The sequence below is a fragment of the Neolamprologus multifasciatus genome, chromosome 11, assembly GCF_963576455.1.
Source record: "Neolamprologus multifasciatus chromosome 11, fNeoMul1.2, whole genome shotgun sequence".
Classification (NCBI taxonomy): Eukaryota; Metazoa; Chordata; class Actinopteri; order Cichliformes; family Cichlidae; genus Neolamprologus; species Neolamprologus multifasciatus.
In genome coordinates, this window is record NC_140449.1 from 10,961,890 (window position 1) to 10,986,401 (window position 24,512).

The 24,512-nt window shown below is 38.6% G+C and overlaps 1 protein-coding gene across 12 annotated transcripts in view; it reads left to right on the forward strand.

Moving 5' to 3' along the window:
• The window catches only part of cobl (cordon-bleu WH2 repeat protein), a 52,482-nt gene that overhangs the window by 17,065 nt on the left and 10,905 nt on the right, over window positions 1-24,512 (forward strand). For 7 of the 12 annotated variants that reach the window (XR_014876658.1, XM_085176049.1, XM_085176052.1 and 4 more), the window contains 7 exons: window positions 313-541; window positions 3,048-3,092; window positions 3,761-3,849; window positions 4,129-4,200; window positions 10,492-10,674; window positions 20,679-21,261; window positions 24,338-24,499. Coding sequence is in view for 11 of the 12 variants with exons in the window: in XM_085176049.1 (XP_085032175.1) it covers window positions 313-541; window positions 3,048-3,092; window positions 3,761-3,849; window positions 4,129-4,200; window positions 10,492-10,674; window positions 20,679-21,261; window positions 24,338-24,499 (1,363 nt within the window). In the remaining variant the exon portion in view is untranslated. The remainder of the gene's footprint in view (window positions 1-312; window positions 542-3,047; window positions 3,093-3,760; window positions 3,850-4,128; window positions 4,201-10,491; window positions 10,675-20,678; window positions 21,262-24,337; window positions 24,500-24,512) is intronic. The other 5 variants (XM_085176058.1, XM_085176059.1, XM_085176056.1 and 2 more) reach the window with 4 other exon arrangements.

Here is a 24,512-nt window from a genome sequence, read left to right on the forward strand (position 1 = left end):
TATTATTGCAGTGTCATCCTCTGTGTGTTCTCCTCTACTTTTTATATTTTTAAACCAAAATATGCTATTGTACATCAACCAGAAATATAACTATATATATATATATATATTTATATATATAAATATAAGTTAAGTATGTCTTTTAGGCGAGCATATTTTATCAGTCAGTTAACTTTGTTGTATTTTTCCCTCAACTACATCATCTTTTTTCTTGACTTGATGATTCATCCTTGATTAGTTATTAGTTTCCTTAATGTCATCCAGCTGTTTGCGTGTCTAATTTTCTCCATCATTTTCCCCTCTGTGTATCAGAAAACTGTGCGATTGATGGTGAACTATCATGGCAACCAGAAGGCCGTAGTACGGGTGAACCCCTTGATATCACTCCAGGCTCTGATACCAGTCATCTGTGACAAGTGTGAGTTTGACCCTACACGTGTCCTGCTGCTGAAGGATAGCATCAGCCAACGCGAGTTACCGCTGGACAAAACTCTAGCAGAACTCGGCATCAAAGATCTCTACGTACATGATCAGAGGCTAGGTAAGCCTTAACTACCTGACCTCATTTCTCTTTGCTCTTTGTGAAATATGTCAAATTTCTGTTACTATTGTTTTCACAGTAGCACGCAAGATGATACAGATCCTAAGCGATGATACTTTTTTCTTTTGCCTAACTTTTAATGTGGAAATATTTATTCATTAATCTGTGTAATGTTATAATGGAGAACCTGCATAATCTCACAGTCAAACGTATATACATATATCACACACATATCACTAACCATATTTACATGGCTACAGTCTTTGTAATGGCTATATTGATCAGGAAACAGGAGAAGGAAGACAGGATGGCATTTTTTTCTCTGGATTTGATTTTTAATAAAAGGTTTTTCCTCTCTGTTTTTCCATCGGTGAACCATGTCGGTCAGGCAAAATTTTATCTGTGGCTTGTATGGGAGGAACGCAGAGTGAAAAGGTGAATGGAAGATAAGAGTTGATTAGAACGTACTACGTTGTGACTGTAAATGTAACAGCAGTCCGCTACCTGTCATAATAAACAAAATAATAAATAAATAATGATAATGATAAAATGAACTTGAGCGACTTTAAAGTTATTAGGAGTTTACAGAGGTTTCACAGAAATGGAGCTATGGTCTGTTTTCAGAATCAGAATACGTTATTAATCCCTAAGGAAATTAAACTCTTAATCGGGTTCCTTAATAATTGTATTTTGTTTTAGATGTCGCTGAAATGTCTGTGCCATCTATAATGTTGCAAATCTTATATATCTAAGCAGACACAGATTGCCAGATTAGTTTCCTGAATGTGGCTAAAGTCTACAGTACTAGCACCGGTAACCCTCCTTCCTTCCAGGTTAGCGTTCATGCTCCTGTGCTGCATGTGGTTACACATCACTTTGGTTACGTGGTTATATGCCACTTTACTCTGACACCACAGACGTACAACTGCTCATCGTTTTCTTCATCAAAGTACTGTGCAACTGTGCTGATCTTTGCATCTGTCAGCTGCTTGCTCTCCACCTTGCTCAAATGCACTGTCTAAAACAGAGAGAAAGAGGGTTGGAGCCCTCTGTCCGTGCTGTAGCCCCAGTTTTTTGCAGGTCACATAATAACATCAGGTGACTGCTGTTGTAGAAAAAGAGCGTTTAAAATTCTAGGGGACTTGTTAAGCACATACCTAAATCTTACACATTTCACCTCTAACTCCAGTCACTTTAAAGCGAGTGTCTGTACATATATTCAAAATTGTATTAACTTTTTAAAAGATAAAATAATGCTTTGCTGTGCTGAATAAATCTATCTGGTAAACATAGGATGTAACACTTCAGATGATGATGGATGATGTGAAATTTAAGCAGACAAAGGATATCGTGGATACTAGTGTGTGCTTTGGCTTGCCTGGTATTGTCTCACAGTATCTGCTGTTATCCAATCCATACAGCTGCTTTATGATTATGGTGATCGGAGTAAAGCCTCAATCCTTGCTCACCCATGGCTCAAACACTGAGAACTTGACCTTTTTTTTTTTTTCTTTTCTTTTATATATATTATGTACAGCCTTTGTATTAATACATAATTCACCTGAGGGGCATTTGTGATTTTTCATGTAGTATGAAGTTATGGTTGTTTACTGTGCGATTGTCCACACCCACTGATATTTATAGTTAAAGGTTCTCTTGTGATCTCACAGTAAAAACATGTATTTTATCACTTAAGTGATGTGACAAGGGAACAGTAGAACATTATGTCACTTTTATGGTCAAGCACTCTTGTGCAAGATTTTGGTAATTAACAAGGCCACCCAGTTTCCCTTTAAACGTTTCTTTCTCAGCATTTGGTATGCTAAAATGTTTTTGGTAAATTGTAGGGTTCGAATCCTTTCCAAATCACCGCGTCATGTTTTCAGTTACATTTTACACAGAGTCCTACCCTTTTAAAAACATAGTAGTAATGTAGTTTACTTTCATTATTATGAGGAAATTATATAAATGAGGGCAGCACGGTGGTTAGCACTGTTGCCGCACAGCAAGAAGGTCCTGAGTTCAATTCCACCATCAGGCCGGGGTCTTTCTGGGTGGAGTTTGCATGTTCTCCCCCTGTTTGCGTGGGTTCCCTCCGGGTACTCTGGCTTCCTCCCACCGTCCAAAGACATGCAGCTTGTGGGGATAGGTTAATTGGATAATCCAAATTGTCACTAGGTGTGAATGTGCGAGTGAATGTGAGCGCGAATGGTTGTCTGTCCCTGTGTGTTGGCCCTGCGACAGACTGGCGACCTGTCCAGGGTGTACCCCGCCTCTCGCCCTATGACAGCTGGGAAAGGCTCCAGCGCCCCCGCGACCCTGAAAAGGATAAGCGGAAGCGAATGGATGGATGGATGGATATATAAATTACTTCCTCTTGTGAATCAGTAGTTACGTAGCGCATCGGCTGTGCTGTGACACGAAAGCACAAGCAAAGCCGCTCTGTCATGTAGATGAGTTATCCATTAATGGCGTTTGTGTTTTTAAACTTTATCATGTTTTGCAGCTTTCCAGCCTAAAATGGCTTCTGCCCCTGCACTTAACTACACAGGTATTAGACGTATGTATTGTCTGTCTTAGCGTTGGCACCATTCAAATACATGTGGTTGTTTAACCCAATGTATCGCTGCTTGCTTATTAACCCTGCATTGTTGCTGCATTGGATATTAACCATTAACCAGCCATATTAAAAGAAATCATTTGTTGCTTTATGTACTTTTGATAACCTGTGTGAACATCAATGCTTACAATTTTTAAAGGCTTTATTAATAAATTGGCTTGCTTCTGCCCCTTTTCAGAACCCAAATTATGTGTATTAGCCCTTAAATGTTTGATAGTTAGTTTACCTTCCCTCTCAGTCCTTGAGTCTGTAGTTTTATCACGACACATTCTTACTTACTGCTTAGCAAATTATAAAGGTTGGGTAGAGGTGAACCTGAGGAAAAGCAAAGCTGCAGCTCCCTCTGCTGAGCAAAACCGGAAGGTTAATTTATTGCTTTTAAAACAAAGGTATCTGTTTGGAGTAATATTTAGAGTTGACTGACTGTTAAAAAAAAAAAACACTATTTTTTTCTGTTAACCTTATAACCATATGTTAACCTTTTTGTTAACCTTTGCATGCAGAAAAAAACATGTCTTTTCTTTTTTCTTTCCTCCCTTTCTTTAATTATAAGCTGCTTACATTACTTTCCTCCTCCTGCTCTTGTTTTACTTTTTTAGACTTTGTTCGCTCCAGTACTGGCAGTTTGGACCGACCAGAAAAAAAAGGCCTCCTGGGTATCTTCCAGTTCAGCAGGAGTAAATCCAAGGTGAGACTCGTTCCTGGGCAATATGCTGTATGTGTGCAGGAAGTATGTCTGAATTATTAAATAAGAAAACAGCATGGACATCATTATAATTCTGTCCTTAGTTTTTGCATTTAATTATTTATACAAGTATCATTAGAAAAATAATAGTGTAAAGTAATTTACAAACTAACCTTTAGCATCATACTTATAGGCCATTCATATTTAACTGATAGCTGAGGCAAGCTAAATGCATGGCTGAATAGTTTGATGCTGCATGTTAGTTGTGCCTTCCGTTTGCAGACAGAGACAACATCTGTGGACATGGATGACTTTGATGATAAAATAATCCAAAACACTGACACACAATCCTGTGTAAGTATGTCTAACAATTTTTACAATGTCCAGAAGGGAAATAAAGCTCTCATCTTAACTTGTTACTGAAGCCGTGCAATCCTATACGGTGTTCCAGTTATTCTGTATAACTGGAACATAATACAGACTACTTCTATGGACAGACTGCTGTTTGTGCAAATTGGGAACATACCTTGGAGCCAGTGGCTTTTACCTTAAGTTGTGTACATTATCATTGCTTTATTTTTTTAATATAAGGGATTTTCAAAAAATGTATCAAAATAAACAGGAGGACTTTAGCTTTGAAACAAGCATTAGCAATAGAGCAGCACTGCTAGTACTATGCCACCTGTGTCCTTTGTCATCACCTTTAGTGCTTGATTTTGGATTGCATTTAACATTTTACTGACTTACACAGTTAAGACTATTGAAAGCTTCCTGTTGGTGCCTCAGGGTAAATAGTCCTGCACGAGTTATATGTAGCAGTAGTCATAATAGTAATAGTAATTTAACATGTCAACAAATACAAGATAAATGTGGATGTAAGTTGCCTTGTTATGTGCAATAAAACTGTCTTTTGACAAGGGCATATGTTGTGCCTGGTATTTGTATGAGTAGATAACAAGGACCCATGGCAAGTTTGTGTTTAAGACCCACAGTCACAGTAATCCATCCATGACTGCGGGTCAGTAGTATTAAATTCATCCTGTGGCTTGAGAGTTCTGGTTTTTTACATTAATTTACTCACTTTTTTCTTATGTGGCAGCTCAAAAACTGATAAAACAGTCACTCCAGTAGGCCTGCTCTGTTTTTAGATGTTCTTCATATTCCTGTCTATGAGAAATTTTGATTTGGATGTGTTATGTTGCCTGTGTCACCAAAGCCTGTCACTTTGGCCAATAATTTATTCGTTTTAATGGAAATCTTTAGTTGTTTCAGCTTTAAAAAGTAGTTCTGCAATAGAAACCCAACATTCCCTTATGACCAACAACTTGATGACACTGCAGGAAAACAAAAAAACTTTTAGCAGGAATAAATCTCCTGTAGATCCAGGCTTACAGACAGGAGAAATCTAATACAGAACCTGTTGGGGTGAAGGGAAGTAGAAGGAAAAGACAAAAGAGGAGCAGAGAGAGCTGTTAGAATGAAGACCAAGCACAAACTATGGTGCAGAGAGACTGGATTATTTCAATGCAGTAATGTGTGCCGATGTCCTCCAGAGGGCAGTCATTCTATAAGATTAGTCAGCAGACTCTCAAGCATCTGTTCATCACAGGTCTTTATCACTGCAGTTCATAACACCATTACATTTTCTTTTATGCAACCATCATCCATCTCTTTACTTCTGCATCTGAGCACTAATTTGGTAGTACGTATCCAATTTGGATATATATATATATATATATATATATATATATATATATATAAACATATAAAAACATTTGAGCTGATTTTAGAATCTGAAAATGATGAACATCAGTAACATAATGTAAAAGATTTTCCTCCAAGATTTCTCTCCAGTATATCCAGATGCACATTTAGAAGCTGTTATAGCTATAACTAAATCAATGGCATTTGATTACATTAGCCTGCCTGCCTCGCTCCTATTCAGTACACTGCTCCTCTAAGCTTGCTCTTGACTCCACCCTTCCAACTTTGTGTCTACTGCTTAATACTGAGCATTATTAACATTATCTTCTTCTTTTCCTTTTCCAGCCAGTCCTCTTTGTCCTTTTTTTATTCTCTTTGTTATCTTTAATTATTTCTTAAAGATTTATTTAAGAAATAATTAAAGGGATCACAGTGTAATTAAAAGGAAAAAAAGTCAGCAGACTATGAATTAAACATCAAAACTGTTATAGACACGGCACAACTCATTTAGTTTACTGAAACACTGAAAAGTATGAAAGACAGTTTTGTTGGATTGATTAATATTTTTTTTTTCACCCTTTCTACTGGACTTTAATGCAGCTTTTCCCCCCTATGATTGTTTCTCAGCCTGGGCAGTTTTTAGACCACACGCATGCATTTGCACACACCAGAAAACACACACCCACAGAGTGTTATCAACCCAAAGGCATCACATTACCCTACCTTGGCTACATTAGCACTAAAAGCCCAGCCTCTTATTTCTAATTGTTCATTAGAGGCTAAACTACTGTGTGTGTCAGTGTAAGTGTGTGTGGTCATAAAACATTAGCATGGTCAAATAGCGTTATGTCTGGGAAGACCTCATTCTAAAGCAAACTCATTTATAAAAGTTTTTTTTTAAAAATATGCAGTATTTATTTGTTCTTAGCTTTTTAGGGAGTGGCATTGCTTAAGTTCCTCTAATACAGTGGTTCTCAAACTTTTTTTGCTAGGCCCCCCTTTGTTTTACAAGAAAAATGTTCGCGCTGGTTGGTTTGGAAACATATTTGGCGATGCTTCATCTCCTGCTTTGCGTTTGTGTGGAAGCCCCGTCAAAAACCTGTCAATTATGCTAGCGGTGTCCAAGCGTTTTTGTTTTTTTTTTCATACTGCTCTTAGATCTACTTGCCACTGATCATTGTTCTTTTAGGTTGCATCCTTCTCCCATATGCTCTTCCAATACTGCTCCGTCTCCAGCCTTGGTGATGCTGTTCTTATATTGTTCCCTTGCTATTGAGAGTACACCTTGGATGTGTCCGTGGAGAACAGCTGGTTTATTCTCCTGCTATACCTTTTCAAGTAGTTAGCCAAGGCTGTGAGTATTTGCTTGGCAGTTTCTAAGGCCTCAGATATGGGCAGCTTGCTGTTTGCAGTAGGAATTTTCCTTAGTGCTGCATTCACATCTTCTAGTAGACTTTCAGAGGGTACTTCATGTAGTCAAATAACCTCTTCTGCTGGAAACGGAGTAGCATTCCAACAGGGCCCTGTTCTTATTTCCTTCAAGCTCGGGTCCTACCAGAGGACTTGGAGCTTGAGGGTCCTGTGCAGTATCTTAGCTGTTCCTAGGACTGCGCTCTTCTGGACAGAGATCGCAGATGTTGTTCCTGAGATCTGCTGGAGCCACTCGCCTGGCTTGGGAGTCACTGCACCTAGTGCTCCAATTACCACTGGGACCACTGTTGCCTTCACCCTCCACATCTTCTCGAGCTCTTCTCTGAGCCTTTGGTACATCTTCAGCTTCTCGTGTTCCTTCTTCCTGATGTTGCTGTCATTCGGTATGACTACGTCTATCACTACAGCCGTCTTCTTCTGCTTGTCTACCACTACTACGTCTGGTTGGTTAGCCACCATTTTGTCCATCTGTATCAGGAAGTCCCACAGGATCTTAGCTCAGTCATTCTCGACCACCCTAAGAGGTGTCTCCCATTTTGATCTTGTATACTTCGTAGTATACAATACAATACAATACAGGTTTATTTGTATAGCACATTTAAAACCAAGGGTATACCAAAGTGCTTCACAATAACACAATAAACAGTTAATGATAACAAAACCAGTAAGTCATTAAAACAAATTAGATTAAATGAAAGACAGAAGCATTAAAAGATAGAAGTAGGGAAAATTCAGAGTATCCAGAAAATGTCAAAATGAATAATGATACAGCAATTAGTGAGAGGTAAAGTTTAGCATGTCGGAAATGCCAGTTTGAATAAATACGTTTTCAAGCGTGCTTTAAAAGATTGAATGGAGTCGGAGGCACACATGGTAACGGGGAGACTATTCCAGAGATTTGGTGCAACAGAGACAAAGGCCCGATCACCCCTAGTCTTCAGGCGGTGCCTAGGTTGAGTCAGGAGTAGCTGACCAGATGATCGTAAGGCACAGCTAGGAACATACAAACTGAGGAGGTCAGCGTATACTTCTGTATACTATGCCGGCCACTTGGTTATGGCGTTCCATGTATGCCCTGCCTACTAGCATGTTGCACCGTGCTGTTAAGTGCTGGATTGGCTCAGGGGCATCTTTACACAGCCCCCACCTGGGGTCTTGCCTGATGTGATAGATCCCAGCCTCTATGGATCTTGTGCCCCTGTGCTGTCTTTCAGCCCAGCTTTGTCCAGCCACTGGTACTACTTCTGGATGTCAGCCATTTCCTCTATCTGCCGGTGGTACACACACACACACACACACACACACATATATATATATATATATATATATATATATATATATATATATATATATATATATATATATGTCAGTAACAAAATGTCAGTAAGTTAATTTCCTGTCCATAAAAACATGAAAGGAATTCCCAGGATATTCAGTGTGTAGATCCTAGTTATACAGAGCTTCAAAAGGTTGACTTTGTGTTACACACATTGTAATTATAAATGTGCTGTGAACTCCGTTTCCCCCCAAAAGAGCTGGAGTACCTTTTGTTCTGTTTTCCTCTCTCACTGTTTCCACACATTTCAGATTGTTTACCACGGTGAAAAGGGTGAAAAAGTCAGGGAGAGTTCATGTGAATTTTCCACTTTGAACATTATATTTTTGTTGAGGTGAAAACATACTTTTGTTTTTGAAGATTCCATATGGGAATCACATCATTCCTCTCTTCCAGCATTTCTTTTTTATTCTGTCAGCCTCTGTCTGCCATCTCCTCTGCCTCTGCATCACTCTGATGTTACTCCTGTCACAACATAGATGCACAAGTCAGACAACACAGCGAACTGTTAAAAATGACAGAACAGGCTTGTGGCACATATTTTATATATATATATATATATATATATATATATATATATATATATATATATATATATATATATATATATAACAAAGAGAGGGAAGGTAGTCAGATTCGATCCACGATTCGATTCGATTCGATTCGATTTGAATCTGGGAAATTTTGCCTCAGTCAGAAATATTATAATTCAGATCAGTACATTTACATATTTTTGTATCTATAAAAAGGAAGCTGACACTTTTGAGACTTTATCAAAGGTGTGAGCATCACAGCAGATGCCTTTGTGTCAAAGTAGGTGAAGATAAAACACAGAAAAACATGAAGGTGATTTTCCTGGCCTGGGATTTTATAAAAATATTCTGCAGTACATCAAAAACGAAAGAAAACCATTAATCAGCATATGAACGTTACCTCTGAAGTTACAGCAGTTTTATTAGAGACACAGCTAAGCGTTTTGCATTTTGCATAATTTGTTCAGTAGCCCATTGAAGGGCAGAAATGAGGTTTTCTTTTCGGAAGTAAGTAAAAGGGAAAAAAAAACATCGGCCAACAGTGCTGTAAATAACGGTAGTCTTGTGCGTAACAAGCAAGAAAGAAAAATTGCAGGCATGCTATACTTTCCTATAGATTTCTTTTTTTCTGAAGCCTTGTTCTTTTCCCATCCTTCCCCACTGTGAGATGTTATAACCTAAGGCCCAATTAATCCTAATGACCTGAACTTTATGCTCCTTTTTGCTCTGCTTTTATATTTTATCCAGGCATTGTCTGAACTCATCAATTAATCTGCTTTAAAGCACTTTTTGTTTTCTTCGATCATGGGGTTTTGAGCTGTGGTTTTGGTGCTCCTGTTGTTGCAAAGGTCTGTACCAAGCTGAGCCACAGGAAGGTGGAGGTTTTCACGAGCACTTTAGGCCCTCTTTGATCAGAAATCGAAACCCATTTTTGTTTCAATGCTTTGGTCGGGAGCAGCCACCCTTTGAAAATGTGGTCGCACTCTCAATTTGATCAAATGTTGCAATAATTGTCATGACTGAAGAATAGACTGTATTTTCAGAAATGTTCCTGTGCATTGCATTCATAGTCTGTGCACGTGTGCATGTTTTTATTCATTTTGTTTGTGGTTTTCCTAGATGTGGGTGTTAAGAATACACATGTCAGCTTTTACACTAAACATAACCCTTGAAATCAAGATTGTCAGTGAGTCAACAGGATATTCTGCTGTCTAATAGTTTTCAAGTTAAGTTTGGATACATGTCATAAATTAAGAAGCAACTGGGTTTCATTACACTTAGTTGTGATTTTTGACCCAAGCAGAGTCCTGCACCATTTTAAATGCTGTGCTAAACATGTTCTTAAACTCCTACAAGTTTTATCCCCTCATCTCCAAATATGATCGTTAACATATTAGATGAACCCAGAATGAACTGGATTAAATTTTTGATAAAGCCAGCTCTGAGCTGTCCTTGAAAATTTAATGGCAATTTAGCCATCAGTCATTTTTATGCTTACAAGTCAGTGATCATATTTGTTCCTTGCTTTAAACTAAGTACAAAAATGTTTTTCAAACTCTTAAATTTGTACATTTTTTCATGTTTCCTCCTCCCATTTGTTGGTCTGATTCCCTCTCCTTTTATTTTTCATGTTACCCACAGGACGTGTCCACAGTATCTGGGTTCTCCAGTGGACCTAATTGGTCCGGCACCTTGGGCCAGTCTCAGTCTGTCGCCAGTATCCCGAGGTTGTCTCCCAAGGCTGAGACCAAGAAGAGGAGGGCCCCACCACCGCCTCCTGCCCCTGCACCCAGAATGGAGCACACTACAGTTGAAAGCTGTCAGGTGAGGAAACAGTTTAACCTGTGCCAGATTTATGTGTGTTGCTCTTTTGTTTGTGTTTCATGACAACGCTTGGACTGGAATTGTGAGTTGTGAAATTGAATCCATATCCTGTGTTTTAAAGCAGTAACTCGTACCAGGAAACACAAATGAAATTAGATATTATATAAAGATGCACTGTATATGCACATTACTTAAAAACACAATTTCAACATGATTGGCATCATTTTAATGACACAGCTAATTTTGTGCATCTTATGGAAAATCCGCATCCTGGCAAATAACTCTCAGCTTTCAGCACTGACCCGATGGAGTATATTTGAAAGCTGCAATCAGTCTGATGCAGAATTTCCTTTAGGTATTCTGACCTCAAAGTCAGGGTGACCTGTATTGTCTACAATAAGCAACAACTCCCTGCAGTCTCATTATAGTGTTATGGAGGCATGCTACTAAATGTTGTTTAGCAACCAACATCCTTCTGCCCTCCCTCTGATAATAGGTTTTGTTTATTTGAAGGAGCCAGTGATCTTGAAGAACATTATTCAGCGTCTAAGCATTTAATGGATTTTTTGCTTAATTATTTCAAAAAAGAGCAGAGTATGGAGTAGAAAAGACTTCTGAGAAATAATGTGTGTACTGAAGGGGGCCCCAAATACAATCCTAAAAGATTTGATTCACAATCTCTTGTTCTCAAAACATTAAATATGCAATAAACAATATTAACTAAAGCACTAAAGACAAAAATACCACATAGCCACGAGAATCAATGTTCATTATTCAACATCCAACTTTGTGTTTACCTCAAGTTAACTTATCAGAAGTCAGCCAAAGCATTCAGCTATCTGTGTCCTATAGTTGATAATGGCAGAACAACTACAAGAGGACCCTTTGACAAGACATTAATACACCTTCAGTGTCAATTCACCTTCTAAATTGGTGTCCTCTTTATTAGAATAACTGAAACGTAAATATAGATATTTTATATTCCTGTGTTTTGCAGTCCTTTGTGACTCTGAGTCATAGGCTCCTTTTAGCTGCTGAGCAGACAGAGATGTAATTTATCTGTCCACCTGTCAGATTAAGAGTTATGACAGATACCAGGGCTCAAATAACCAGACACCACCCAGACTCACAGGAGAAGCTAGAGTTGGGAAGGTTATCTGAGGACTTGATGGACAGTCTAATAATAGATTTCTTCATTTTTTCCGTATGCCTTCTCTAAACTGTTAGCCTATCACATGTATCATAATGCAAGGTCCTACTGCGGTGCAGGTCACCTGTCACGTGTCCTTGTTTTTGAATATTTTTGATGTGTTTAGATTGTTTTATCGACAGTTCAGGTGCACACATTTTACAGAGTATAAACAACACATAAAACTGAGATAGTCATTTAGAAATGAATGAAGGGACTTGTTGTTTGATTAAAAAAACAGACTATGTGATTAGCCAACATCATGTAACGACGCAACAGAAGTGCAAGGTGTCAGGCTTTAGCGCTATGCCTGGCATGTTTGTGTTTCACGAAGGTGACTAAAAAAGATTTCATGCCATAGCAGAGAGGCTTCTCAGGACAGTTTCTGAGGGCATATCAGGACAGTGGCATTAAAGAGCTCTTAGTTGTTGAATATGTGGTCCAACTGCAGATGTTAAATCAGTTTGCATTACATTTAAAAGTTGTACTTTCACATTTACATTAGTTGTTTGAGGCGGTGGGGTGCTGAACTGAGGGGGGGGGGGGGGGGGGGGGACTTGCAAACTTTTATGTCTGTAGATGAGCTCTCCATCTTCTAAAAGTTCAAGCTCCAGTGAAAACAGATGTCACACCATAAATTTTATTTGTTGAGCAAATGGCCCAAATGGCTTTGGATAATGCAGAAGTAAACAGTTGTCAAATGTGGGGATTTTTTATATTTTATTTATTTTCATTTTTATTTTGTTTTATTTTTTTGTTATATTTTGCTTACTCAGACATGCCGTGAAAATATCTTCTCAGTTCTGCAGCACGTAGTTGACTCTATGACTCTACCACAGCTTAGGCCTTTTTGCAGGATGAGAACATGTGAACGTGCATGTTTGATGATGAGGACAACTGGATAGATGATAAACTTTTATTTATCATATATTTGCATGTTGATCATTTATTCCTACCTATGTTTTTAGAATACAAATTATCTAAAAAAACAAAAAAACAAAAATGCCAGTGCATTTTATGCAGAGCTTGTGTCTTTATGTAAAATAAAAACACAAAATACGAAAGTGTCTTTTTGTCTTTCAGGTTTTTTAAAAAATTTTTTTTTAAAAATGTAAAAACTGTGGGCATGTATGACTATTAAAATAGAATTCAGAAGTTAATGAATTTCTTTTTAAGAACCCGAGATTCTTTCTTTCAGTCATTGACTTTGTAACAAACATTGGAGAGTTTTTCTGGGACTTTGTTACACAACCAAAAAATGACTAACCAATGAAAAACATCTTCTTTTTTTTCTTTTTTTCTTTCTTTTTTTCTTTTTTTACAGTTACTATCAAAGCTGCACTCGGGGTTTTTTTTTTTTTCTCAAATGGCTGAAAGCTTTCTGACCTTTTCCGTATTTTCCGTAAATTTAACAGAGTCAGCGTTCCGTGCGTTCTTTCTGAGAGTCATAGGCAGTTTTTACAGGACACAGGTCATCTCAGGACAGCTCTCTGTGACAGCTGTCCTCATTATAGACTTCCCTAGAATGATGAGATTGTTATAATGAAGCTAAGTGGCTTTAAATAGACATCAGAGACCAGAGATCATTATGTGTGGCCATTTATATCATACAAGCAACATAGTTTGATTAACATCAATGACAAAATTAGGAGGGTCAGACTCTCTTGATTATTGACTATGGAAATAAAGCATTCTTCACAGAGTGTTGAAAAGCCAGCACCAGTTTACACCCTCTGTGTCTATCCCCAGTGACTGATCAGAGAATGAGTAGATGCATATAACATTTAACTCAGTGGTTTTTTGCCAGGCCCCCCTTTGTTTTACAAGAGAAATGTTGGTCACACAACGTCAAAGGTATGTGCCTTTTTTCACGTCACGCTGTGCGCCACGTTATTGTTTACATGAGATGAATTGCAGAATGGCAGATAGTCAGATTAACAGTACTTTGTCTCTATCTGCAGGTTTACAGGCTTACATACACACACGCAGTTAATGTCCCTCTATTTACAAAAGCAGAGGCGATTATTTTACGTGTAGTTGTTTTTTTCCTGTGTAATAATATTCAACATTGCTATCAATATATTTTTCCAAAAATGCCTCTCTGTGCAAAATGGGTTTAAAAACATAAACAACTGTGGGATACTGTTTGTTCAGGATTTGAACCGGGGGAACAAATCGTGGCAGGATCAGCCTGATGTTATTTGTATCCCGCTGTAACTGTCAGGAGTAGTTAGTCATTACAAGAAGTGTTTAAGTGTTTTTGAACTAAAAATCAAGAATGTGGGACACTGTCCGTGATTTGAAGTACCCAGCCCGTGCTCCCGACGAAGGGAAAACCAATTCTGCAGGGGAGACCTACCTTGGCACTTGTGCAGGTGAAACCAAAGGGAAGATATGCGTCACCATATTTTCTAGTCTTTGGCTTAGAATGAAGTTGGTTTGGAAACATATTCAGCGATGATTCATCTCCTGCTTTGCATTTGTGTGGACGCCCCGTCAAAAACCTGTCCATTATGCTAGCAGTGTCCAAGCGTTTTGTTTTTGTTTTGTTTTGTTTTGTTTTGTTTTGTTTTGTTTTGTTTTGTTTTGTTTTGTTTTGTTTTGTTTTGTTTTGTTTTGTTTTCATACCCCCCCACCCCCACCCACCCAGGGGGCGGGCCCCACACTTTGGGAAGGTCTGATTTAACTGAAGCCCTGTCCCTTGTTTTTCCTTTTTTATAGAGGCCTTAAAACTGAATTGTATGTAATCAGGATGAGTTTTATCTAAACTAGTTTGTATTATTTATATATTATTTGATCTGAATAATGAAGAGCTGTTTCAGAGCTACGCTATTAGCTCAATATATTGATTCTGCAACATTTGACACTGAGTCATTAATATGAGCTAAAAGTTCACTTGGGATATATAGTTACAGTGCAGAGAGGTGTCTCTTTTATATGAACTTTGGACGAGTACACTCATTGCCCTGCAAAGATTACAGTAGACAAGAGACCAAAGTTTCAGTAAAGCTGTTAGGGAACTAAGCAACACTGGTATAGTCAGTGATGGCTGGTTAATTAAAGTGCAAATGTATGTTTTTGTTTATTCTTTTTAATGAAAAGTAGAAATTAAAGCTGGCTGTCTGCATCCAACTCTAGTTGCAACGACGGCAACAGCTATTTTATTATATTATTTTATATTTTTTATTTATATACAGCAATAAAAGTGACACTCTGGGATTGGTGTCACATTTCCAGATGAATGTAAAACAATTCTCTGCTATAGGAGAATTAGATGCTCTTTGATCAGTTAATGACTCCAGCATGGAGGGAAGTTACAGCTTTGTCTTTTTTATTTTCCAGCTCGACAGTCAACAATCTGTGTATGTCTTTACGAGAGACAGACTTAATTGAATTATGTTTTGGAACATCGAGCTCAGAGAAACACAACCTTGTATTTTTTTTTTCCAGCAGTGATAGGCAATCTGTTATTGTGGTTTGGGATGAAAGCCGTGTCTGTTGCCTCGTGTGACAGAGAAATTGAGAGAAATTCTGAGCTCTCTGCTTCACTGCCCGTAAAAAGGAGATACATCTTGAATAAACACATTTTTTTGCTGTGTGTACACGAAGAGTTAGGACATTTGAAGTAGAGAGTAAGAGAGGTGATAAAGAGAAGTGAGAAACTTTGGTGAGAGGTTTGCAGAGACAGTCAAAATAAGGTAACATCAGTCTTATATTAGTATTAGGTGTGTGTTTAAGTTGTACAGCATTAACAATGTATTAGCTGTGGGGTCATATTTCCAAAATGCAGTACAGCATGAAATCTATTTGGCATGTCCTTAGCAGCACCCTCACCTTACAGGAGGACTACACGACAGCTCAGAGGACAGAAATATTAAAAGAGCAGAAGTGAAAGTGTGGTCGTGTAAGCAGGCTGTCTATATATATTTAATTGTAATAAACATTTTTGGACTCCTGTCACCAAATGATAAAGTGAATTTAATTCGCAGTTCTGCTTGTAGTACTCAGCGGACCAGCTCCATGTTAATGGCCCTGCAGTGCCCATAAATTTGGTTTTTGGCATGTATGCATGTACATACCCAGCAGTTTCTTGTTTGCTATTGGATATGTGTGGAGTTACTGCATGGATTTTTTTGTGTGTTTCTCTTCATTTCTCTCTCAAAAGACATGCGAGATCTATTCAAGAACAGGCGAGCAAAACAAAGCAAAATAAAAGAAGGAAAATGTGCTTATTTGGTAAGATATCCTGTGTGCTGTATGGCACCACTGTGTCACTCCACATGCTCTAAAGAAACAAAAAAAAAGTTGAGCAAAGAAGGAAAAAGAAAAATGTTATACTAGTGCCAAAGCAAATACATCATCCAGTATACTATAGATCTGTCATGAACTTTCCTTTGGAGCTGTCAATTTTATTGACATGTGCTATGGCCAATATAAGCAGGTGTCTGGCTCTAGCAGGACAGTATACATTTTACAAACTTGTTCAGAAAGGCTTTGACGTAGATGTCCAAAGCATGTAACAGAAAACTTGATTTAATCTCAGTCTAAATGTGTCTGACATTTGCACCATCGTCAGTAGTACATTTACATCATTTACAAGTGGAAAAAAAATGTGTATATGAAAAAGTAAAAAAAAAAAATGCAAACACAGAATTAAACTCCTCGAACTTAGCTGACTACATTTTAATTTTACAGCCTTCAGCTATTACACTCTTTCCCTGTGTCCAGTTCCAAGTTTGTGTTCAAAGGGAAGGCTGTTAACTGTCCCCTCACCTCATGTGTTTAAGTTAAACGGCTGCCCTCTCTGAGCCTGCTTCTCTCACAGATTTGTTACTGTTACGTCTAAGATCAAATCATTTATCCTCTTTGAATGCAAACTCAAATAGAATCAATGGATTTCTTTCTAAAATAACATAAGGTCCTGTCCTGACATGACTTGCAATTTTTCGCCATATAAATAAAATTAATTTAATTGAACTCTCGGCAGCGGAATCTTCAGTGATATGATTATACGGTTATTGTGGCTAAAGTATTGTAAGATGGCACAGTAAGCATTCTTTCAAACGCACTGACCATGAAGGCTGTGTTAGTATTAGTTAGAGGCCAGGATTAGGGGAATATGTGCCCCTGCCATGCGGCCTATGTATGACAAGATCTGTTTGCACTTTGCTGTCAAAACATCTTATGTATGAAACCAGGGTCTGTTCCAGGAAGCAGGCTTAACAAACTCTGAGCCTAAGCCCAAACTCTTGAGTTGATTAACCCTGAGATGGGAAACCTTTGGTCCTAAAACAGATCAGAACTACGCAGAGTTAGCACAGTCAGCTCTTGAGTTAATGCGTGAGTTAGTGTGTAATGGGAGAGAAAACATGGCCATAATTCAGCATGGTATCTGAGCTTACATTTTTATCTAGTACAACCGCAAATTAAAATGATTGCATCCCAGTTTTAATGGATCATAAAGCTAGAATATTGCAGTTTATTAGATTAGAGGTTTAAATCTATTTGTTCATCTGAAACCTGACAGGGACATACTACGGGTGACGGCAGCTAAATATAAAATATTGATCAAACTGATTAGACTGTTTACTTCTTCACCTGTGATTCAGTTACTTGGAATTATTATGTCATAGTTAAAAAGACTTGCGTTGTATGTTATATTAAAAATTGAGACTTCCAGCATTTAATCACTATGTTTTAAAGTATGTAAATTATTAACAGAATATTCTGCGACATTATCTATCTTGTCCTTACAGTGATGACAGAAATGTCATAAAAGAGCTCATGTTGAAGATATTTATTGGGTTTTCTGCTGATGTCTAACCTGGTTTCAAATAATGTGTGCTTTGATAGTAACTGTGAGTGAGGAAATAAGGAGTCACAGAGAAACCCAGAGTATGCATTATCTGGGCTAAAAAGGACAATGACCATCTGATTTGTTCCTATTGTTACTGTCTTGGATTAGTAGTTTTTCCCTGATTGATCACATGCCAGCTGGCTCAAAAACCTAAAACTGCAAAGACTAGCAGAGGGAGGTTGCATGATCTCCAGTGGTGTGCTTTTACCAAATAAAGTGTGCCTAGCTGACATTGTCTTAAAAGGCATTAGACATAAGAAACACGACCGCAGCGTGTGGTTGTCAACATTGATACACACTCTTCCACATTTTAGTTCAGTACAGGAAAGTGAGCGATGACGAAGACAGTCCAGCTGCTTTGTTATCTCTCATTAGCACATACATACACAATGACGTCATCCTTGCTGATGTGCTTAGACACACAAATACAGAGCAGCCCCCTCTCATGCATCCATTATATCCTTTTCACGTTCCACATTACTCTTGTTATGTTGGCCTGTCACAAAGGCCTTCACCCATCAAGAGTCCTTCAAAAACAACTGATGAATGGTCACGCTACCAGGATGATTCCTCCATGGGTGGCCCTATCTGATCAACATGCTCTGACATGGGGCCCTTTGCCTTCCAAACCACGAAGTGGAAAATTTAATTGACACAGCAGACTGTCCGCGTATCACCTTCTGTGCTTCATTCTGTAAATGTCCATTCCCCTTAAAAACTACTCACATATATCACATATGTTTTTTGTTTGTTTTTTAAAAATAAAAACGCGTAAAGTCAGGGAAATGTGGTGATTAATTATTTTGATCAAACATGTGACAAGATTATTTATTTTATTTTCCACTTGCTTTCTAAGTTTAGATACATACAAACTGACCTAATGTACAGCATTCAGTTTAAATGCACTTCTGAGACAAAATCATTGCAGAGAATAAGAAACCTGTTTTCTTTCTTTGTTTTGTTGTGGTCTTGCTGGTAACTTTACTGTAGAACAAACAAAATTCTGCTTTCCACTTTAATATACCTCAAAATTTATCTGGCTGCCTGTGATAATAAAAAACGTTTAATATATAGCCTGAGTAAAATATTTATATATATTTAATGAATTTTAATTTAAATGGAAATAGTTAGTATTGCTAATATTCGCATATATAAATTTTTTTAATTATTATTCTGTGTACTGCAAATGATGTGGATGAACTTATTACCTTTTGTCAATTATATTTGACATTGTTTTTGCCAACCCTGTGGTATATAATGAAAAAGCTTGAATATACTGAAACACTATCTGTGATAAATCTGAAAAACAGCCAGCACTGAGAATACAAATAGTCTGATTGAAAACGGAGAATCACTAAACAGCACACACATAGTTTATAGATAATAAGAGTGCAAAGTCTGCTGAACTTAATGTATAGTGTGACCTTGAGTGTAGTATATTACAGAGTTCTGGGCTTCAGTCTCTAACAATCTTAAGTACATGCTGCGTTCCCAGTCATGGCGCCAATAAGCTCATGAGAGCAACACACACTTAACCATGCAGCATGTAACAACCCCCTAATCTCTACAACAGCTCAGCCTGAGGTATGAGATATACTGTTCCTTTAATGTGTGTGTGTGCACTTTGGTGCATATGTAAGTGTATGTCTGTGTGCATGCTCGTGCTCGTACAGTTGCACAGAAAAGTGTTGGGCATATGCTTGTGTATTGAGGCCACTGCTCTTTTCCCTTTGTACCAGGCCTGACTCTTAATTCTGCAGCCAGCACATACAGGCATGCACACACACTTAGAAAAATACACATCAATCTTCTGGGGCAGTCAGTCATCCATTGCAGCTTCAACTATTGTCCACTTGCACTGCTATGCCTGCATTCATGTATATTTGAATGCTAAAGAGGGAGAGAAGTGGGAGATCAAAAAAGAGACAGCCAATCAGCTGAAAAACATTTGGAGGTCCATAGAATGCCATGCAGTGAGTTCATTGAGTTCACATGTTTGAACCCAGCATGCCTGCAAAAATGCAAGATGGCCTTATCGCTCTTTTGTCCTGTTGTATGATGCAAAGCTCCATACAGCTCTAGGCATGTTCTCTGTTGCGTTTCAGAATGAAGGAAAAGCTGAAAGCATAAGCGGTGATCGCCAGTCGAAAGTAGGTTATCGATACTGCTGAAGACTGCCCAGAGCACTTTTAAATTGATTCTTTGAAACCGTATCATAGAAAGTGAGATTAACTTGAAAAAAAGCATATGAAAGGTCTCATCTGCTCATTGAACAAAACTGAGTTTCCACATAGTTTCTTATTGATTCATTGGTTTGTCCCATCGCTCTGTTTTTAATTTTATTTTCTCTCCTTCCTGCTCTGTCCTTCTTTCCTGTTTGTTTCTTCTTTAAAACATCCTCTCGATCCAGTTACAATTTATTATTCAGTTTTCAGCTCCAGCTTCTGTCATTGTGAAAAACACAAAACAATATTTCAGTCATGAACATCCACTGATGTTTCTGTTAAAGCACTGACCTGAAAATCACAATCTGACTTTCATGTCGCCTTTGGAAGTCATCACTGGCTTGGCAGTAAGTAAATCAGCAGTATAACAGCATTGCATTTGAATAATTGTTGATTTACCAGTTGAATAACTAAGAAATACCATAGTGAAGTACACATATTGTACTCGTAATATGCCACTGCATCATATCGACTGTATTTACGCCGGGTCCTATATGTCTTGTTGGAGAATAATTTAAAAGGAATGTTGGCACTGTGATGGATTTAAAAACCTGTACGCCTGCCAGAACTCCACTTGATTTAATTAGTCTGTTGGAAACTCTACTTGAGGCTTGGCAGACTGAATTTACAGGCTAATTTATGGTTAAACCACACACAGACACACACATATGCACAAGGTGCTCATGTAAATTAACTTTGTACTGTCTGCCTCCTTTTCCTTCAATTTTATCAGATGAGCCAGCAGAGGAAAAGAAAGGCTCCAGCTCCTCCTCCCACTCCAACATCCATCACGCAAGGCTCTGATGACACTTCAGCCTCTCCGGCTCCCACTCCTGACAGTCAAGCTCCTGATAAACCTATGCCAGCATCCCGCATCAAGGTGGCACATTCGGCCACAGCCTCAGCTGCCACTGTGATAAAACTAACAGAAAAAACAGCCTCGCACAAAATAGCAGTAGATCCTGTGTCCAATGCCATGCCAACCTCCAGCTCCCCAACCCCGAGCAGCAGCACTACTGACAGCCTTGCCGTGCAGGATTCCAGCTCTGAACTAAGCCAGGGTCTTGATGATTCAGATGCTGACCTAGAGCAGGCTGAATCCCATTACAGATACAGTAGCAGTAGCACAACAAGTGGGCCCGTGCGGGTCCAACCTGCTGCGAAAAACTCCAGTGGCCGAGTGGAAGATTCAGTCAGCAGCGCGGCCGGCAAAATAGCTCAAGACAAGACGTCAGAGAATAACTCCATGTCGGAGACTGAGTCCGCCCTGAACCTGAAGCTGGATGAGGCTGAGAACAATAGGCACAGCGGAATGGGTAAATATCTATAAAATGGCCTTACAGCAAGCGTACAACACAGCAGCAAACATTTAAAGACTTCCCTTCATACATTCACACACTAAAGCAACAAAAGTTACACAAAAAAGATTGTTTAGCAGCAGGTAAAAAAAATAAGATAATTATATTTATAGTGACATAGAAGGCATACAAGGGAAACTTTGAGATCTACCTATTCTCAGACACAACTACTGCTTTGTATTCATATCTCTGTCTGTCTTAAAAAAAGAGCATATCATGATTCCGCTGGCAGAAAAAGTGAGCTTTGCCATTGTTCGTTGAACTCTTGACAGTGACTGTAAACACACTTTCTATATGCTGAAGAAGTGAGAGGTGAGTCAGAAGTTGCCTGTAGAGATTTCTACGTGTTAGAAGTGACTGAATATCTGTTCGAGAGAGCTCAGCTGTCACACTGCAGCAACATCTGAAAGTGTCACGAATGACATGCATAACCTGCTGAAGGAAAGTGTGTGTGTGTGTGTGTGCGTGCTTGTGTGCGAGCGTGCGAGCGTGCGTGCGTGCGTGCATGTCATGGCTGAAGAACAGGAACTCGTGGAGCTGGTTTTCATCATCGTCCATGAGACAATACAGTCCTTGTTTCTCCCTTAAACTTATCAGCCTCTTACAGTACATTCTTCTATCTGTCTTTTTTCACCCCACTCCCTTTTTTTGTTACACTCATTTTTTTATATTCCTCTCTTTCTTTCTCTCTATCTCTCTTATGCCTGCACCCACTCGCTCAAACCTTTAAAGCTGGCAGATACAAAGGCAGACAGATCCATCACAGATTTAAGCAGGATCTACTTGAACTTTAGCTGGCCTCATATTGATCTTTATATAACCCAAATCTTTCTCCATAGCAAAGCGAGATTGCGGCAGAGGGTTGTCGTGTCTGACAGGGGCATAGATAAGAGAGCTGTAGACCTCAAAAGGGATGAGAAAGGTGAGAGTATCAGAATGAAGTTGAGAGAGTGGAGCATGGGAAGGTTTTGACAGAGGTTTTGACAGAGGGTGGCAGGCAGAGGCAGGGGGACTAGAGGAGTTTAAGGAGAGAAGGGTGATGGACAGGCGGATGAAAGCAAGAGAAAGGATGAAGTATGAGGAGGTTAGTGCATTAGACAGTTCAGAAGACGCAGCACGAAGGTCATTAATAAATTTATAGACCTAGCTACTTTCTTTTTCTCTATCCTGACGCTCTGCTGACAGTGCACCACCTTCTCGCCTCTCTTTTGCTTCGACTTTTGCTGTTTTCAGTCTTTCTTCTGTATCTTCAAACTATATAAGAAACTATTCGCTGAGTTAAGATGTGTGTTTGTGTATTTGTGCTGAAATGGTTATACTCCAAAAACTACATTCCTTCAAGTAGTCCCTTTTCACCTTAAACTTTTCACCCACAGTGACTGTTAAAAAATGTTTTCTGCCTGACAACTGAACTGGTTATACATGAACAAGTACAAACTTGTGTGAATAGCTTACATATATGTTAGGTAAACAGCATCACCCTACACATGAAGTATAGAGTGGTTCACTCATGCCTGAAAATGCAGAGATTTGCCATCTGAAGATTTTTAATTACTCTGTTTTTCATTATTCCTTAATTTATGTATGCTTTTTTTGAGCCTGTCATTTAAAAAAGAATGTGTATATGTGTACGAGTGTGCGCTCCAGTGGTTGTCAAGGTTATAACTGGGTCGTTTATCATCCCAGCCCTGCCTGTTATTTCGGTACCATCCAACTGTCAACAACAGAGTAAACAGAAAAAATAGAAAGTTGACGAATCACAAGCTTTATAAGTAAATTTAGGCAGCTGGATTTCAGCACAGCTTTTCCCCATTATTGTGCTTTTGTTCCTATTATTTTTTCAGATGCTTTGTATGTATCATTTGCAGTCGACTCCTCACTTCCTTTCTTACTGTTTCCTTACTGCTTAAAAGCTGTTTGTGCTTTCAGTAATGATCCTGTAAACAGTTCGATAAAGCTTTGCATTTGTCTTTTCTGGACATCTAGTTTCAAAGGTGTTTACTCATAGCTATAACAAGTAAAACTGCAGTCTTAACTAACATATGTTAAAATGTTTTCATTTACTATGTCATAACAGCTCTGCTTCCTAGAGATGTTATATAGCTTGTTTATATTGTTAATTATTGATGCATCTCATTGTAAATTACCACAGATGCAATACTAGAGGACCTTGTAGTGCTTTAAGGGCCAAAAACTTTGTGGGAGTGCTATGACAGACCACAGTGCTTTGATTTCCACATCACTGTAGGTTTTTGATGCCTTTTACAGTTGGGAGGTTCATTCAAAGGAAGAAGCACAAAGCAAGTATTTGATTGAGAGTAGACTTTGGACTTGACCAGGTCTAATCTGTAAATAAGTTTTGATATTATTGGGACTTCCAGGTTAAATAAAGGTCAGCAAAATAAATGAATAAAAGGTCCTTTCCTATAACTCAGTGATAGACATAACCTGTGGCTAGTGAGCCTCTAATGGCAAAAATAGTGATTTAGAAAATATAATAATTGGTAATTTAGAACAACAGCAGAAAAAAATCTGAATTCTAGTTACCAGATTCATAAATAATCTTTATGACATAGAGTCTCACCAAACCTTCTGGTTTACATCGTCTAGCCCTCCGACCCCAGAAGAGGTCTGAAGAGGTCTCTTCAGTGAAGTATGTGAAAATCCCCTATATGTAAATGGAGTCAATAAAATATGTATAAAAACTATTTATTGTATCATTAAAAGTTGAGGGGCTCCTCAAACACCCCCCTCCTCCTTCAAAACCCGCCCCTGGTTCACATGCCCATGATCTACCATTGTGCACTTGTCACAGAGTTGCCCAAATAAAATATGGACGTCATGGGTCCATATTTTATGGATTGTCATGAGAACTTAAAGGGCTAAAGAAGCAACTGTTTCCACAAATAAATGTAGTTTTCTTTACAACTTCCAGTTCAATTAGAAGTTTCAGTATAACGTGTTAAGTCACTTTCCCCATTTTTGAAGTATGACCATCAGTGCTTGCCCTGCCCGCATGCTGTTTTTCCTTTAGGAAACACTCATCGTCTGGTGCCACCCAAACCTCTCCGTTCTCCCGTGCAGGAGCCATCACAGCATGTATCACCCTCTACTCCTCCCTCGACACCCCCTCCCCCTGAGCCTACAGAGAGCAACTCTCCGCAGAATCTCACGGAGGTGGAGGAAGCTCCCCAGTGTAGGTTCCACAT